This window comes from Pecten maximus, chromosome 14 (genome assembly GCF_902652985.1).
Source record: "Pecten maximus chromosome 14, xPecMax1.1, whole genome shotgun sequence".
Lineage (NCBI taxonomy): Eukaryota > Metazoa > Mollusca > Bivalvia > Pectinida > Pectinidae > Pecten > Pecten maximus.
In genome coordinates, this window is record NC_047028.1 from 17230420 (window position 1) to 17248829 (window position 18410).

At 34.6% G+C, this 18410-nt stretch overlaps 1 protein-coding gene across 1 annotated transcript in view; it reads left to right on the forward strand.

Moving 5' to 3' along the window:
• LOC117342344 (F-box-like/WD repeat-containing protein TBL1XR1-A) overlaps nucleotides 1-16465 on the forward strand; it is a 50853-nt gene extending 34388 nt beyond the window's left edge. The window contains 11 exon segments of the mRNA XM_033904486.1: nucleotides 3435-3567; nucleotides 5349-5487; nucleotides 6144-6207; nucleotides 6518-6615; nucleotides 7015-7075; nucleotides 7740-7861; nucleotides 8192-8266; nucleotides 9127-9254; nucleotides 9883-10048; nucleotides 10959-11060; nucleotides 12825-16465. Coding sequence (XP_033760377.1) covers nucleotides 3435-3567; nucleotides 5349-5487; nucleotides 6144-6207; nucleotides 6518-6615; nucleotides 7015-7075; nucleotides 7740-7861; nucleotides 8192-8266; nucleotides 9127-9254; nucleotides 9883-10048; nucleotides 10959-11060; nucleotides 12825-12851 — 1115 coding nt within the window. The 3' untranslated portion in view covers nucleotides 12852-16465.
• Nucleotides 16466-18410: the final 1945 nt, after the last annotated feature.

Below are 18410 nucleotides of genomic sequence, written 5' to 3' on the forward strand. Positions count from 1 at the left end.
GGGTTTCTGACAGCCTGTAATATAAAACCCCTAGTGTGTACCTTAGGGACAATGGAGGTGTTCTGGGGAAAATGTATTAATGGTGAAATCATCACATATATATATGTATGTGTAAATAGATATGTATCAGGAATAGATTTCATTAGATACTCTATTTTGTAGTTAATACTTGATGAAGGATCGATGGACAATGCCATGTTTTTGTTTATTTGTTTGTTTGTTTTTCTTTGGGGGGGGGGGGGGGGGGGGGGGGGTTAGTGCAGTAAAAATGTGATTTATGGGGGTAAATGAGATGAAATAGAAATGGGATGAAGTAGAAATGGGATTTGTGGTTTAAAAAATGGCATGCAGTAGAATTGTGATTTGGGGGGGGGGGGGGGGGGGGGGGGGGGGGGAATGTGGTGCAGTAGAAATGTGATTTGTGGGAAAACATGGAGCAGTAAAAATGTGATTTGTAACTGATCATACTTGTTTTATGTCAAAAACTAGAACTGATTACTCATCAGGAAGATTAAAAGATTTATGAAGCATATCTACTTCTCAAGGTCTTTTGGTTCAAAGTTCTTGAATGAGATGGATCACTTCCAAACCCCAACCATTTTGTCTGCAGCCTATACAACTTATATACTGCTTTTTTAAGTGCGTAACCTTCCGTTTGGCGTTTATCTAACAATGCGCTTCCATTGGATCATGCGCTTCAGGTGCACCACAGCACACTGGATAGTAAACATTCTTTGGGTATGTTATATAGCCTTTATGACTAAGTGGTATCTTTATGACCGAGAACCCCAGACGTAGGATTATTTACTATAGGTACTCAGAACTTGTGATTACTTCAAACAGTTTTGGAACAGCTGGATTGCTTCTAGTTGTGTTTACCTCTACCTGATATAAAAATACAAGCTATGTTTGAAAACAGCCAACCACAAAAAACAAGAGAGATGAAATGAATATATAGCACAGCATCAGGAAGTGGGTCAAAATGACTACCGGCTGTCTCCTGTGGTTATATCTCAAACACTTTTAACTTCAAACACTTCAGTCCTCTTGCTGAAAGCAGTAACCAAATTTAGATGAACAGTTTTCACAATTTGTGTTTTTCTGATGTTATCGTAAATCTTTCTTTAGATTTTTCATGTAAAAAAAACTTACACTTTCATTTATGTGTGATTGTGAGTAATGAGGTTTCTTTTGTCAAAATTGGCCCCCAGAAAGAATAATTAACCTATTTGTTGAATTTAAAAAAAAAGAAAAACCTTTGATAGCGATTTGTAAAATTTGAAAGGGTAATTTCCCTTAGTATTTGAAAATGTACTTCATTATTTTTCTCTCTCAATTTTTAACTAACTTCTTCTTTGAAACCCACTAGGCTTTATAATCATAGATATCTAGCCTACAGAATGGCATTTTGATTTTATGGCAATTAAATGAGTTAAGTATCATATATTTTTACTTTAGCATGAAGCTGGTGCATATTCACTTTTCAACACTTCATAGTTGTGTATTTTGGTTTGGATATGGCCTAGATTTTCTACTGTGTTGTGATTTATATATATAATTTGTGGTCATCAGAAATCTATTAAGACTTAAAGAAATTCCCACTGGAGTTAAGATTAATCTGATCATATAATGATAGCAATTTGAAGATGACATTTATTCAGGGATAACAAGCCTATCCTTTTTGCCATAATTTAATAGAAGCATTGCAGCAAAGCCATAAACATTAATTCTTGTTGGCTCTCATGATTTATCGATTTTCTCAATATTTTCTTGAGAAAGCTTCCAAGCTCATATTGGAAAATCTGCCGTTGTCACCTAAGTAACAAGACGAGAAACCATTTCATATCTGTTTGTCTTCTTGGCTTGGGGGTGCACGTGACTGACAATCCTGGATACCAGTTTCCGTGACAGCTTATTAAATATGAAAGTATATTCTAAATTTAGATATTGATGAAAGACAACTAAAGAAAAAGATAAAATATATTTTAGAAAAAAAAATTGTTGGATAGCACCAATGCTTATTTGATACATCTTTCAAGAAGTATGTTTATTTTTTATTTAAGAAATATTTTTGTGAAAACAAAACAAAAAATAGATTAAGTTATGCAGAAAGTGAGTTCTAATTAATGGACTAGTTGTTCATTAAATAACACACAGCCACAGGTATTTATATATATATACATTGAGGCTGCTGCTTTTTGTGCCTGTGATTGGGGAATGCCTAATTACTGCCTTGGGTAGTAGACAGACAGACCTGCCATTTCTAGCCTGTAAACAGAAGGGAGTACTGTAGCACTCTAGGCTGTAAACTGCCTGTGAGTTGGCAACTTGCCAATACACCAAGTAACATGACCTCTGGTGTACATCAACATGGAAAGAATATAGATCAAGCATACAGGTATAGACCAGCCTATGTCTGTAATTACATGGGAGGCACAGCTCTGATTATCTGGGATGGTCCATTCACTGTTTGACTAAAGGGGTTGCAGGCTGGTGAACTGGAGCTGACACCTACACAGCTTTCATGTGTGGCAATAACTTTTTTCCAGGTTATAGCCTGTTTCAATAAAGTAAGCTAGTCTAATGGAAAGTATAGTCTGTTTCAGTAATGTTTAGACAGAATGGAATTTTCCATTGCGGTTATAGTCTGTTTCAGCTTTCGATGGATAGCTGCAGAGCTATATGGCGTCTTTCATCTTGTGGTTTAAATGGGTTTTTTTTCAGAGAGAGGAGAGATAGAAAAAAAGCATGACTCATGCTGGAAAGAGATTGACTTTACTAAAGCAGATCCTGCTTGAATATTTAACCTAAATTGTTAGTGTATATTGTTTAGATATTGTTGCTCGTATCCTATATCTTGTAATGGGAAGTATTGGTTTATTGATTTGCAACATTCAATTTGAAAACAACAAAATCTGTATGAATATTTATTTATATTGTTAAAATGAAGAAAAGATCTTTATTATATATAGGTGTGTTCGATACAAGATGTTTTTTATATATATAACTGTCATGCTCAGAAATTGAAATTTATCATGTTTGAGTCAAATAGTTATATGCTTAAATAGAGCAAAAATAATTTTCAAAAATTATTTTCAGTTATAATTTTTGGTTATATAAAAAGTATTAGATTTCTTTTTATAAAAGATTATATGAGAAGAAATAGAACATGACAGTTTCAGTTTTAAAGTTTTTTTTTTTTTTTCTGGTTATGCAATAGTTAAGTATTGGTATATACAAGATACCGGTATGTTTCATTGGTAATTGAGGGTAGGTTGGATTTACCCTCCATGAGTAACATTTATTATTTTTTGGAGATGTTATTGGATTTCTTTTCATTTTTTTTTTTACATTTTTTTTTTTTTTTTTAAATTTAAATTTTTTTTTTTTTTCAAGTTTTATGCTACAATTATTTTTTTCTCCATAATTTACAGCCAATCACACAGAGTCGATGGAAGTTGATGGCAGTTTGGAAATCCCAAGCAGCAAAGCCACAGTGCTACGTGGCCATGAGTCGGAGGTGTTCATCTGTGCTTGGAATCCAGCTAATGACCTGCTAGCATCTGGGTAGGTGTTTTTCTCATCTGTAAATGCCACTGAACTGAAGCAAAACACGGCTGCAGGTGGTTGTGTTGCTAATATGTAAAATGGTCGAGCATTAATTCCGTGTGTTGATTTTTTTCTGTAAAACAGGTTTCCTGGACATGTCTTTGATGCAAGGTAGCTCCATCGGGAATTTTAAAAAAGATGGATTCCATTACATTGGATGCAAGAAAATAGGAAAATGCTTTCAGTTTAATTTGAAAATTATGTAGTTAATAAAAATATCATCTTGAGTTGGAATACCAGTTGTTATCACCTGAAATGATTAACTAAATATTGTATTTTATAATATTAATCTCTCTGTAATTATTGTTATCTCTTCGCAAATCATGTTCTAACATCCCGCCTCAAGCAACGATTGGTCAAATAATATAATCCGTACTATCTTGGTCTATAATGTGTATTGGAAAGACTGCACCAATTTCTCGCTGCTGTAAAAATGCATTATTAACAATGACTAAACACATGGACCATGCAAATGACAATTTATCGTAGGCCTAACATCACAGATAGATCTGAAAAGATATTTCCAATTAATACGAGAAGATCAGAACAGATGAAAAGGTAGAATATAACAAGACTGAAAATGTAAAACAGATTTCTATTGAGATTATTAACAATAACGAAAAAACGTCTCTGAACCTTGGCTGATGAAGGAAAGGAAATAGAGAAACGTGAAGACAGATTCCACTTATTGTTTAAGTATATTTACTGACATAAGTGAAAAAATTGAGGCAAACAGTGCAAAATACAAAGGTACCGTACCTTACGACAATTAATGTAAGCTCAGTCAACTCAACAGAAATTGAAAACACCTCAAACTAACAAGCAACACTGCTACAGCCTGCAAGCATTGACAAATAAATTATGTAATTCAAATATTAATAGTAATAAAAAAAAATCTCGAAGTTAAACAATGCTTTTTTTTTTTTTTTTTTTATTAAATTGGTAAAATTACATATTATCAGATTTGCTTGAATACAATGAAAATCTTAGAGGGAATTTGAATAACAAATGTTCAGTGTGCAGCACTAGTGCACACAAATGAGTTGTACAATATTTTTAAAGTTAATGTTTGGGGAGGTAAAATATAAAAAAAATTAAAAACCGTCAGTAGCTACGTACTATGCGATAGTATCAGAACACAACATAGAGCTTCTATATAGATTTTTTTCTGCTGTTATGTAATATCCATTCTTCAAGATTGAATTTGCCGAAATTGGACAAATAATATAAAAAAACGAGTCTGAAAGTTTTATGGAATGATTTTCTATTATTTAACAGATAGTGCTTCCTTCTAGAGACTATTTGAAGTGATAATTGAGTTTCAGTTATAGAGACTATTTGAAGTGATAATTGAGTGATAATTGATTTTTGCCAGTATCCAATAAAAAGTTGAACATAATTGACATTTTATTGATCACACTGGCTAAAATATCCTTACCACCCCTAGACTTTATCAGCACAAATAAGGCAGATTGAAAAGTTGGAAAATCTTTTTTGTTTGAATTTCGACATGCTTTCGACTGGCTAGTGTTGAACTCATCTCCATCAAAGTGGGAGTGGGGACATACATGTTGTGCAAACAAACTTCTACCTACTAGGTATAATTGGATTTATCCTTACCCTAATACTGAAGCTGCTTTTGCTGGTAAATAAGCTGTATTGCATGGTAAAATATTTTCACTACGCCCTATCCTCACTTAATCGAGTCTTCATCACACATTTAATCCTGTGTTGTCCAGGTCTGGGGATTCTACAGCACGGATCTGGAACATGAATGACAACAGCAATAGTGCTAATCAGCTGGTGCTGCGTCACTGTATCCAGAAAGGAGGAACGGAGGTCCCCAGCAACAAAGACGTTACATCTTTAGACTGGAATGTAAGTTCTGAGAGAGACAACATAACAATAACTCTCAAAATCAGAAACCCCAATAGCACAGATGAGTCCAACAATATTGTAAAATTTAACTCTAATTGATCCAATCTCCCTTTTAAAATTGATGGAGATCAACTCAACATACCTTTTCCAAGCTCTTAATTATAAGTGAGTCTTGTTAATATTCGTCCTAAACATCCCACCTTGGTCTGATTCTATGAATTGAGCCTGAACCAAGAACGAACTTGACTTAGATGATTGAATTACCTTCTGTTTTTTAGCTTAGTCAAATTTTAGCATGAGGTTGTCACACCCTTATAACATGAGGTATTTCTCATGCTGTGGTCTGAATAGCCATATACTTTGTACATGGTAAAGGGGAGATAACTACAGTAACAGAATGGAAAGTGTTCATTAGCATCAATATACTTCAAGGCTTATGCTAAGTGTTGAGATTTTGTGTATTTTTTCTGGTCACAATTGTTGCGAAAAATATCATCATGGAAAAATGATATCTTTCTATGTCAACTATTTTCTTGGTCTTTTACTAGAACTATTGTATGATCATTCTCTATCAAATGTCATTTAGAGTGACAAGCCCATAGAAGTTCATGTGTTAATCATGACAGTGTAAGTTATAGAGATGTGTTCCTTTTCAGTGTGAAGGTACATTGCTGGCTACAGGATCCTATGATGGTTACGCTAGAATATGGAGCACAGATGGTAAATAAAAACTGAAACCTTAACTCCACTGTAAAATCTCTGATATTGTGTAAAAATTGGCGTAGTTAGTCTGTAACATGGCAGAATACCATATACCCACTACATGTACATTGTAATGGAAAGAAAAACTATAAAATACGAAAAAGGAATAAGCGTTAAACTTTTATCTATAAGAATACACTATTAGTAGCACTAAAACTAACAATCAGGTTCATACTTCCGTTGAATTGGTCTTCTGTGTGTATTAGATTTGTTATATTGTAATCTCTTGTTTTAAGTTAATTTCATATATTGTAACCTTTTGTTTTAGGTCGGTTGGTTAACACACTAGGGCAACATAAAGGTCCAATATTTGCTTTAAAGTGGAATAAACGAGGGAATTACATCCTTAGTGCTGGGGTGGATAAGGTAAGACCTATCATTGTGACCTTTGTATGACCTGTCAATTCAGAGTCTGACCTCTACATTATTTTGCCACTAACACTTGCATTACCTGTCCCTATGACCATTGACTTTTGAACTGTGAGTCTTACCTTTCAACTGTGATTTTGGCTCATTAATCTTTGTACTTGATCCTGTGCTATTAAACCTGATTTAGACTTACAATCAATCAGTTTTCTGAGTCTACAGTAAACTTTGTCAATTTTAATAAGAGTACTGCAGATCAGGTCTTAAAAAATATTTCATTTTTGTGGAAATTTTGTTGTTTCTGACTGTTATTTTCAGACTTGTTGGTAGTATATCAGGAAGCAAATTTGTTATCATGTTGTGACACTCGGTAATTAGATTTTCTTTCTTTTTTTTTAGACCACTATTATCTGGGACGCAAGTTCAGGGAATTGTACACAACAGTTTTCATTTCATTCTGGTAAGTATTTATTAAATGGGGATGTTAGAAATTTTAATGAAATGTTTAAGTCTTTTGTAATTAACTTTAATATAACCTTTTGAAACGAAATAATTATTATGATTTGACCCTTTGTATGCTCTGAATGCACCACCATAATTTGGTATTAATTTTGAAGTTATTAGCCAAAGTTTGTCAGCGCTTTAGGGGCAACACCCTTTAGGGATTGACCATAATATTTTGGGACAAGTTCCGAGTTTCAGGGTTTTTAGGTCAAGGTCACTTAATATTTTAACAGGGTGGAGTAGGAGACATTTATTGCTTTAGCAATACCCAGTTTGCTTGTTAAACGTTATTGTAGTAATTATGTGAAAACAATTTATGTTACTTCTTTTCTAAACTTGACCTCTGTGACCTGACATTTCTAAATCTAGGAGCTGGTTGTCAGTGTCTCATTCTAGTTTGTCTATCTGTATTTATCTTAGAGTTAATAATAATCACTTCATAAATGATAGAGGGGTATCACATATAGAACTCTTCAGTGATACTCATTCCCCTGTGGAAAGTAAATAAAAAAAAAAAAAAACATTAAGTCAAATGTTTATTTATTTAGATATTATCTGGAACACTTTAATATATGTATGTGTTGTGTCACTATTATCATTACTGATATGGTCTATTCTAGCTCCTGCGCTGGACGTAGATTGGCAGACAAATGCAACTTTTGCGTCCTGTTCCACTGACCAGTGTATACACGTTTGTCGATTAGGGGTTGACCGGCCCATCAAAACATTCCAAGGCCATACGGTAAGGACATAACATGGACAAGTTTTTGCTTCAAAATATAAATGTTAGTGAAAATTTGATCAATAAGCTAGTGAAATTTGATCATAAAAAATGCATTCTTTATTGCATGTAGTTGATGTACAGGTAATATTGTTCTAAAATCCATCAATAACATTTGACCGAGATATTTTGATCTCTCTTCAAGCATAAAGTCAATAGACTGGTCATATATATTGACCCAAGTGTAGGATTTACTGGTTGTATTTTGAAACCTTTGGAATCATTAATTCTTGTAATACCACTTTTTACTGTTGTTTCTCTGTTACATTTTCTGTGGTTGCTGTTTTACAGAATGAAGTAAATGCCATCAAGTGGGATCCACAGGGTCAGCTTTTAGCATCGTGTTCAGATGATATGACATTAAAGGTTTGTGGACATTTTTTCAGGAGACTAGATAAGAAATTTAGATTATCTATTAATATATTGTTCATGCTATTGTTTTAACATATTGTTCATGCTATTTTTTTTTAATATTCAAACGTATTGCTTAATGAAAATTAAGAGCAGAGCACGGAATAACAAAAAACTGTCACATTTAAACAGGCAACTAAGACACCATACTCAGTCTTCACTCTTCTGTGGCATTCAATATCGGGGGCAGATTCTCGGTGTGTCTTACTAATATATCAGTTTGTGTGCCCTAATAGCTAATAACTATCAGAGTTATCTCCCATTGATCTTCTGTGTCACTGTGTAAACTCGGTTACGATTGCCATATTTAATTGCCCGCAAAGGCTGCATCATGCACCTTGCAATATAACTTTTGGTTATCAGAATTGTTGTAAGGGATTCCTTCCATTACATAAGTCCTGACTATATAGCTATTGAATTTGTTCCCATTGAATATATTTCTGTATTAAATGTTAGGAAAGACATTTTTGGTGTTGTGTAGTTCAGATCTCACTACATACTAGCTGTGATCATGGTGGTTCCAAGTCTATAAGGAACAGTACCTGTATGTGATATGTAAGGGTTAGCTATCTTCTGTCTACGGTAAACCAAAATTTGACCTGTAAGCATTTTTACCCTAATGTGATAATTAATGAAAATTCCAAAATGTATTGAAATAAAGAAAAAATGTAGAAAACAGATTGAAAAAGGAGGAGAGTTTATGAATTCATACTTTATTATGTGTTTGTTCAAGTGATATGCAGATTACCTAACTTTGTCGGCCATTTACCTGGTATATTTATAACAATGGATGTTAATGATTGATGTTTTCACAGATATGGGATATGCAGCATAACAATTGTGTCCATGATTTACAAGCTCACAACAAAGAAATCTACACAATCAAATGGAGTCCCACTGGGCCAGGAACCAACAATCCAAACGTACCACTGATTTTATCAAGGTAGGTTCTACTGGGCCAGGAACTAAACATATCATTAATCTGATGTTAAATCGGGGTCAAATGTCAACTACTGTTCCTGTAGTCAATACCATACTAGAGAAATGCATAGAAATGTAATCTTGGTTCAGAGACAAATATAAAAGCCCAAGAGCAAGAGTGAATTGTAATTGGGAGGAAGTAAAACAAAGCAAAACTGCCTAGACTGTTTTCAACATCTGCAAATTTCACATGTAATTTAAATGTGATATTTTCAAGTATTTTTTTTTCTTCTTTCTTTTTAATATTATCAAGATGTAATGAAATCTCTGAAATTTTGGATACAATGAAAAAAAATGAACAGAGAAAATCCTAGTTCAATTTATAATCCCCGCAGTAAAAAAACAACCACTTTTGCTTCAAACTTTTGGTAAAACAAATATGAATCATAAAAAACTTATATTTAAAATGTGTTTGTCTTCATCATGGTATCTTTATATTTATATAACTTTATTGACTTTAGAAAATACAATGTAGTAAGTGATTTTTCACTTCAAAGAAAATGTAACAATCCTGAAATCTATGTTATATTGATGTCTACAAAATAAATATTATCCTAATAGAAGTCATGTGTTCCCTGTTTCTGTTGCAGTGCGTCATTTGATTCCACGGTGCGTCTCTGGGATGTACAGCAGGGTACCTGCATCCACACGCTGACCAAGCACCAGGAACCTGTCTATAGTGTGGCGTTCAGCCCAGACGGAAAGTTCCTGGCAAGCGGGTCTTTTGACAAGTGTGTTCATATATGGAATGTGCAGGTAAATAACTGGTTTGAATTAACAGATAGAATACTGTATAGTTGGTCATATTTGCTGGGGATTTAATTTTGGTAATAAGTTCCCACTGAGGGTGGACAATTGGGATATAGTTTTGGTAATTAGTCCCCTACTGAGGGGAGATTGGGGGGGGGGGGGGGGGGGGGGGGGGGGGATAGTTTTGTGTCCTTCCTCACTTCACTTTATCTTGTCCACACTTTGTCTCCTACACTACTCACTGGAACTTCATACTTTGGACATGTGTATACCTAGGCAATGTATCCATAATAGATCACTTTGACCTATATTTTGACTTGACCTACATCAAAGAGAAATTTGTTCAGGCCTGATCTCTAGCTTGGTGGCTCTGTGAAACACTCAGTTTGTAGAATTAATTCATTATCTGTGTATACTTGGCATAAGGTTTCATGTTCAGTGGGGGACTGTAATTTGTTATTTTGTTAGATACTTATGTAAAAATAAATACCCAGCAATCATCTCTATAAACACAAATGTTTAATAGAAGTGTTAACTGCAGAATGTTTAAAACGGATGGTTGCAGGAAATTTTATACCCACAAACTAGTTTCGACTGTGACAACTATGAAATATAAACCTCATGAAATTTAACAACTGTACTGTACAGTATTCAAGTTGCCACCATAAGGTCAAGAGTGGAAGTTATTTACATACTTTTGTGGAGAGATTTGGAAAATAAACATTTCTTTGCTGAAAATCTCATTGGAATTATGAAAATGTACTTTATCATGGAAAAAAATCACAAGCTCTACTTTCTTCTGAACTGAAATCCTCTAGTAACATTCTTTACCCAGAATTCTTATATCTCAGATAGGTACATATAGATAATATAAAGTAAATTTGACCCTAAACAACTTCATTATTTCCATTTTTAGAGTGGTGCATTGGTTCAGAGTTACCGGGGTACAGGAGGCATTTTTGAAGTGTGTTGGAACCACCGTGGGGACAAAGTGGGGGCGAGTGCTTCTGATGGATCAGTAAGTATAGCTGTGCTGTGTGTAGAATAAGAGCTGGATATGTCACGTGAAACCTCTGGGTTCCTTCATTTATAAGAGTACAGGGCTATGTTACAGTGAACATATTCCATCTACACTGAAGGCTATCCCAGTAAAATATCTACCCGTCAGAATTCAGGTTTATTTTGTGTAACATCCTATTAAAAGCCAGGGTCATTTAAGGACGTGCTGGGTTTTTGAGGTGGAGGAAAGCCAGAGTACTCAGAGAAAAACCACCAGCCTATGGTCAGTACCTGGCAACTGCCCCACGTAGGTTTCAAACTCACAACCCAGAGGTGGAGGGCTAGTGATAAAGTGTCGGGACACCTTAACCACTCGGCCACCGCAGCCCCTACCATCAGCATTCAGGTTTTCAGAATAGGAAGCACCAACAGAAGTGATTTGCCTAAACAGTACCATATCCAGCACCCATAGAATGTGTTTATTTCTGGAGTCTTCCCATAGAAGTATACTCTACTGGAATAGCCCTGATGAATATATTTAACTGGAATAGCCCTGATGAATATATTTGACTGGAATAGCCCTGATGAATATATTTGACTGGAATAGCCCTGATGAATATATTTGACTGGAATAGCCCTGATGAATATATTTGACTGGAATAGCCCTGATGAATATATTTGACTGGAATAGCCCTGATGAATATATTTGACTGGAATAGCCCTGATGAATATATTTGACTGGAATAGCCCTGATGAATATATTTGACTGGAATAGCCCTGATGAATATATTTGACTGGAATAGCCCTGATGAATATATTTGACTGGATTAGCCCTGATGAATATATTTTACTGGAATAGCCCTGATGAATATATTTTACTGGAATAGCCCTGATGAATATATTTGACTGGAATAGCCCTGATGAATATATTTGACTGGAATAGCCCTGATGAATATATTTGACTGGATTAGCCCTGATGAATATATTTGACTGGAATAGCCCTGATGAATATATTTGACTGGAATAGCCCTGATGAATATATTTGACTGGAATAGCCCTGATGAATATATTTGACTGGAATAGCCCTGATGAATATATTTGACTGGAATAGCCCTGATGAATATATTTTACTGGAATAGCCCTGATGAATATATTTTATTGGAATAGCCCTGATGAATATATTTTACTAGAATAGCCCTGATGAATATATTTTACTGGATTAGCCCTGATGAATATATTTTACTGGATTAGCCCTGATGAATATATTTTACTAGAATAGCCCTGATGAATATATCTTACTGGAATAGCCCTGACCAATGTATTTTACTGGAATAGCCCTGACCAATGTATTTTACTGGAATAGCCCTGACCAATGTATTTTCCTGGATAAGCTGTAATGAAATCTTTGTCAATGAGGTATTGACAGTGCAAGGTATTCTCTGTGGAGTTTTATGAAAACTGAAGTGCTTTGTAGTATTGTTAAGTAATGATAATATTGTAAAATGGTAATTTACTACAAGAGTGGAGACTTAACAAGTAATAAATTTGTTATGGTAATCTCCTGTGTAAAGAAATACAGAATATGTAGTTCAGGTTTCAAAAGTGATGATGATTTTAGGGAGAGAATTTCACCTCAACTGAAGTTTCAAATGTGATGCTGATTTAAGGAAAAGAAGTTCACCTCAACTGTTCAAAATTCTATGGTTCATTTTGAAAATTATCAAGTACAGTTTGGTATTGTTAAGTCTATTGAATTTGATAAATGTCCATTTTTATCCAATAGGTATTTGTCTTGGATTTGCGGAAGTGAAGAATTGCTATAAAAACAAGAACATTGCTAGCTGCTACCTCGTAGTCTTTTTCAAAGGAATGAAACATGAAAGAGCTCGATGGGTCTCTGATGACAGAGAATAATCATATGGATCGATCTTCAATCAAAGTGAAATGCAAATGAGGCACAGTCCAGGTCTAAGTCGACTGTTTAAGATGAGCCCATTTCCCCAGGGTCGGATAGTGCTGAACGGTCCAGAGAGTTGACGGCAGTTAACGGCATGTATGCAGCCTGCTCAGGTTGACAGAGACTGTAAGCCCATATGCAGTCTAGCACACAGAGTTGATAAGTCAGTTCTGATATCAGAAAGATTGTGTTTTTGTGCACAGAGAGGTTATTTAGATTGAGAGAAAGGAAAGGTGAATCTAAAGATATTCCTTAAGAACGAGCTTGAACAAGAAATATTTTGCTTGTGAGATGAGGACCTTTGTCTACAGGTCTATTAAGAAAGAGTTAAAGATGTATTCCTTGAATTAATTCCTAGCACCAAAGAGGACACTATTGAACAGAGAAATATGCTCTATAATGATCAGCTATTTTAATCATCATGTGAAAAAATTAAAATCTGTCAGTGATGAGTGTATGTAATTTTTGACCGACATGATGCGGTCAACTTGTTTATTGTGTCAATCTTGAATTGTGTATTTCTCGATTTGAGAAAGCATACTATTAACACAGTCCAAAGATAATTCTCCCCCATTGTAGCGTTTCTTTGTTATGACACTTTCTCTTTGTAACATTTTCTCTTAAATTAAGAGTGTCTGATTTCTTTTCAGATGAAGAATGTTCTTTTCTTTACATGTAAATTGTCTCTTCGTCATTGTGTATAAAAAACAAAAATGATTTTTTTTTTCAAATATTTGTGAATCGGTTCAGTCCCTAAAACTTTTTGAGGCTTTTCAGGTGACTGGTCTGTTCTGAAATATTGAAAATTTCACAAAAACTTCTCAAATGATTTATCATGAAACTTTTCAAGCAACTTAATTCCTAGCTGTGTAGGTTTAATTTTTTTAAAGTTTAGGTTTTGAGAATATTCAAAAATGCTCTTCTTTTTTTCTTTGTGCTGATACATTGTTAATGGTTTATTTGTTTCACTGCAAACTCACTGCAATAGTTTGCAGTGAGGTAGAGCTTCAAAGTTTCTTTGTTGTGTTTAGTTTAGGTTATTTTAAAGTTTCTATATTAATGCTTGGTTATAAATCTAAAAGTAAAAAAAATTCAAAAATATTATGACATTGAAAAAAGATCAAATTTGTATGACAGATTAGACTTTTTTTGGAAGCAATCAAGACAATATCTTGCCAGTTTGACTTCCATGAAATCTGGTAACTAATATACTGTACTTACTGTATAAGCTAATGCCAATTAAGTCTTGTTTCGTTTTCACAGTTTGATAAGTTGGAATGAAATTAGTAAAATTTGGGGTAGCACCAATACTTCGGTATCTGTTGATTATGCTGTGAAGAACTCATCCGTTTTCAGAAAATATATTACTGGTCATAGAAAAGAAATTTAAGAGATGTGTATTTCAGTAACAACAGGAGAAAATCTTTTCAATTTTTTTATGGTATTTTTATTTTTTCCACTTAAAAAAAAAAAAGAAAAATCAGGGACACTGATGATTCTGTAACAACGAACACATTTGTATTACGCTTCATGTCAACAACTGGAATATTATTACTGATTTCATAAGAAATAACTTCAATATTTAAAATATTGCATTGGCTTGATAGGAGATCACTAGCATGCAAGTTTTACTGTTTATGGTACATACTTTTAGTGATTTTTAATTGATTTTTCAATTTCTCCTGTGAATATGATTAAAATTAGCACAAGATGCTAGTGACTTTAGTCCAGGTCACAGTTTGGTTGATTTAGTCATTAACATCAATAAAGGATATACATGTATACAGTTTTGTAAATGATTACTTATGTAAGGTAATATATAATTTGGCAATCATAATTAAGATACGAAAGGTGGCATAAACAATTTCAGAAATTGCTTTATGTAAAATATTCTACAGAAACAAGTTTTTCAATTGTCTGTATTAAAGTAGAGTTTACCTTAGTAGAGAATTACTAGATGACTGCATTTAAATATTGAAAGATACATTTTTTTACAAAATGAAAAGTGCTGTATTTAACTTAAAATTTCCTGTTTTGTTTGTTTTTTTCTCTCTTATTTTATTTTTGTTGATTTTGTGAGTGTTTTTATGTAAATTTGACCACAAAAATTGGTCAATATTGATTATATGTAGTATTGCCACTAAAATCAACACGGTATTCCGCAACTGATGATACAAAGCTTAAAAGGTAAAAGAGAGACAGTAAATGTCTTAATTTCTCAGTAATCATTTTAATTGTGTATATAATCTGATAGGAAGTGTATTAGTTTGAAACTTGAAGACTATTTGTGCGAAGGTCATTTTTCATTTTTTTTCTCCATTGGAAAGGTATGTGTTAGTTTGGAACAAAGATCAGTTGATGTTTTTCATTAATTTTCCAGATTTTTTGTTGGACATGCATTGAAATTTGGATCTTGCAGTTAATAATGTGATTAGATTTTGTAATTATGTAAGTTGGAAGGTGTTGCCCTGGTTGTTTGTGATGGGTAAAAATGTGCTTACTGTAATAGTAATGTAGTGAGGATGAAAGACATATTTAACAAAGCCATGACAAGAGAGAATATATGAGTGGGTTTTCTTTCTACCTTTCAGTGTTTTATGTTGCAAACTCCATGCCTGGACTTTTTTTTTAAAATTAATTATTTGTACTGTTAATACTTATTCTGTATTCCATCATAAAAACATAAATACTTCTGAAATTGGAACTTCTGAACGAATTAATCTGACATTTCAAAAGATTTCAGTAGCATTGTTATCTATAGATTATTTTAGAATGGCATTTTTAAATGCGTGTACACTAAGGCATTGGAACTTGGTGTGAAGAACCCTTGGGTGAATGTGGATTATTTTGTGTGGGTGTTATGATTGGTAGTAAAAGGTCATAGGGCAAGAGGGAGTGAATGAATAAAGAGATAAAAAAACATTAGTAACATAAAGTAGATAAATAAAGGCAGCTACTGCATGGATAAACGATCATGTACATACAATGAGCACTACACACCATACATAGGATTCACCTGGCCTGCTAGTAGCAAGTTTCATTAGTCACACATCAAGTCTGTTAATCACTGGACTTCTTTAACTATTGTTTGATAGGGAATATTTCAATCCTAGAATATTTTTCATATATTTCGAAAATATTCAGAAATATTGTTTTCAGACTTGTCAGTTCTGTTGATGTGACGATGAAACTTGACTTGGCTGATCATCCATAACTATTTAACTAGATATAAACAAAAGCGGACACTGGTTTTAACTAGACAAACTTTCATTAATAAAGCCATGTTGTTATTGTGAAGAAGAAGTGCATGTATGTAATATGTTGTGTTTTGGAGAATTCATTATATTTGGTCAACAGGTTCCTCAACATTTTTATCGTGATATCACATGGGTTAATAGGAAACCTGTACTGATCCGTCGATCTTAGGCTGTTATTAATATGTCTGTCAAATACAAATATACTTTGTACAAATGTGTTCGTCTTCATTCATTACTGATCATGAGGAGTACAAATTCTTGCATATTTCTCCACTGGTACTTTCGGAGTGGAATCTACACTTGCTTGCCATTGCAACTGACTACAGAAATTCAATACTGAAACCATGTGAAAAGAAAGTTCCGAGTTTATTTTACAACAATTTGAAAACCAGCATTTCAACTAAAGAGGGCCGATTGATAAGTTGCGAGCCTCCGAGCCTCCGAGCCTCCTATTGAAGGAATTACTTAAGGATGTTCTTTTAAGTCCTACTATTCTCTGACTATATGGGGCTGTGTACCCAAGGACTGGTCTCATTTGGTTAGTTTATATCGACGAGGTAGCACTCTAAAGTAAACAAGACAAGCAGCTTTTGCAAAATGGACAAACTAGGGAAATTGTGAAAGAGTCGGTCATTGTCATAGCTGCCATCCACGATTGTGGCTTTAAATTGATTGAGGGTCTGCCTTATTCACCTAACCTCGCTCCATCAAACTTTCGTCTATTTCAAACAAGAGGCCCAATGGGCCTGTATCGCTCACCTGGCTCTACAGCAACTTTGAAGTTGATTGAAGTCATTTCTAAAGATACTATGTTGATTACCTCTTTATTCAAATATCATTGTAAGCTAGTTTTATTCATATTAAACATTTTCTAGTCCTTCATTCTAGCATTCTATTGGCCTAATATCAGGTCTTGGAGGCTCTTGGCTATCGCAAAATTATTGTTTACAGATTTGAGCCGATTTCACCCCTGTGACTTTGAATGTAGGTCAAGGTCATTTATTTGAACAAAATTGGTAGTGCTTCACCCCAGCCCAGCATGCTACAGGCCTAATATCAAGTCCCTGGGCCTCTTGGTTATTGAGAAGAAGTCGTATGAAGATTATAGCCTATTTGACCCATGTGACCTTGAATGAAGGTCAAGGTCATTTATTTGAACAAACTTTGTAGCCCTTCATCCCAGCATGCTACAGGCCCAATATCAAGTCCATGGGCCTCTTGGTTATTGAGAAGAAGTCGTTTGAAGATTATAGCCTATTTGACCCCTGTGACCTTGAATGAAGGTCAAGGTCAATTATTTGAACAAACTTTGTAGCCCTTCACCCAAGCATGCTACAGGCCCAATATCAAGTCGCTGGGCCTCTTGGTTATTGAGAAGAAGTCGTTTGAAGATTATAGCCTATTTGACCCATGTGACCTTGAATGAAGGTCAAGGTCAATTATTTGAACAAACTTTGTAGCCCTTCACCCCAGCATGCTACAGGCCCAATATCAAGTCCATGGGCCTCTTGGTTATTGAGAAGAAGTCGTTTGAAGATTATAGCCTATTTGACTCATATGACCTTGAATGAAGGTCAAGGTCATTTATTTGAACAAACTTTGTAGCCCTTCACCCCAGCATGCTACAAGCCCAATATCAAATCCATGGGCCTCTCGGTTATTGAGAAGAAGTCGTTTGAAGATTATAGCCTATTTGACCCATGTGACCTTGAATGAAGGTCAAGGCCATTTATTTGAACAAACTTTGTAGCCCTTCACCCCAGCATGCTACAGGCCCAATATCAAGTCCCTGGGCCTCTTGGTTATTGAGAAGAAGTTGTTTGAATGAAAAAGTTGACGCCGGACGGCCGGACGGCCGGACGGACGGACGACGGACGCCGCACCACGGCATAAGCTCACTTGCCCTTCGGGCAGGTGAGCTAAAAATGAAAACGGCTTTTTCATGGACATAACCCTAACATGCAGTGGATGACTTTCTGAACAGCTCTATAAAAGTGGCATTGAGGCCCTTAAACGCCGCTGGCAAAAGTGTACAGATACTGAAGGGGATTATGTTGAAAAATAATACATTATGTCCGACAAAATTCAAATCCTTCAATATGAGGCTCACAACAATCGGCCCTCGTATATTAATCACTTATGTTGGACCAGATGG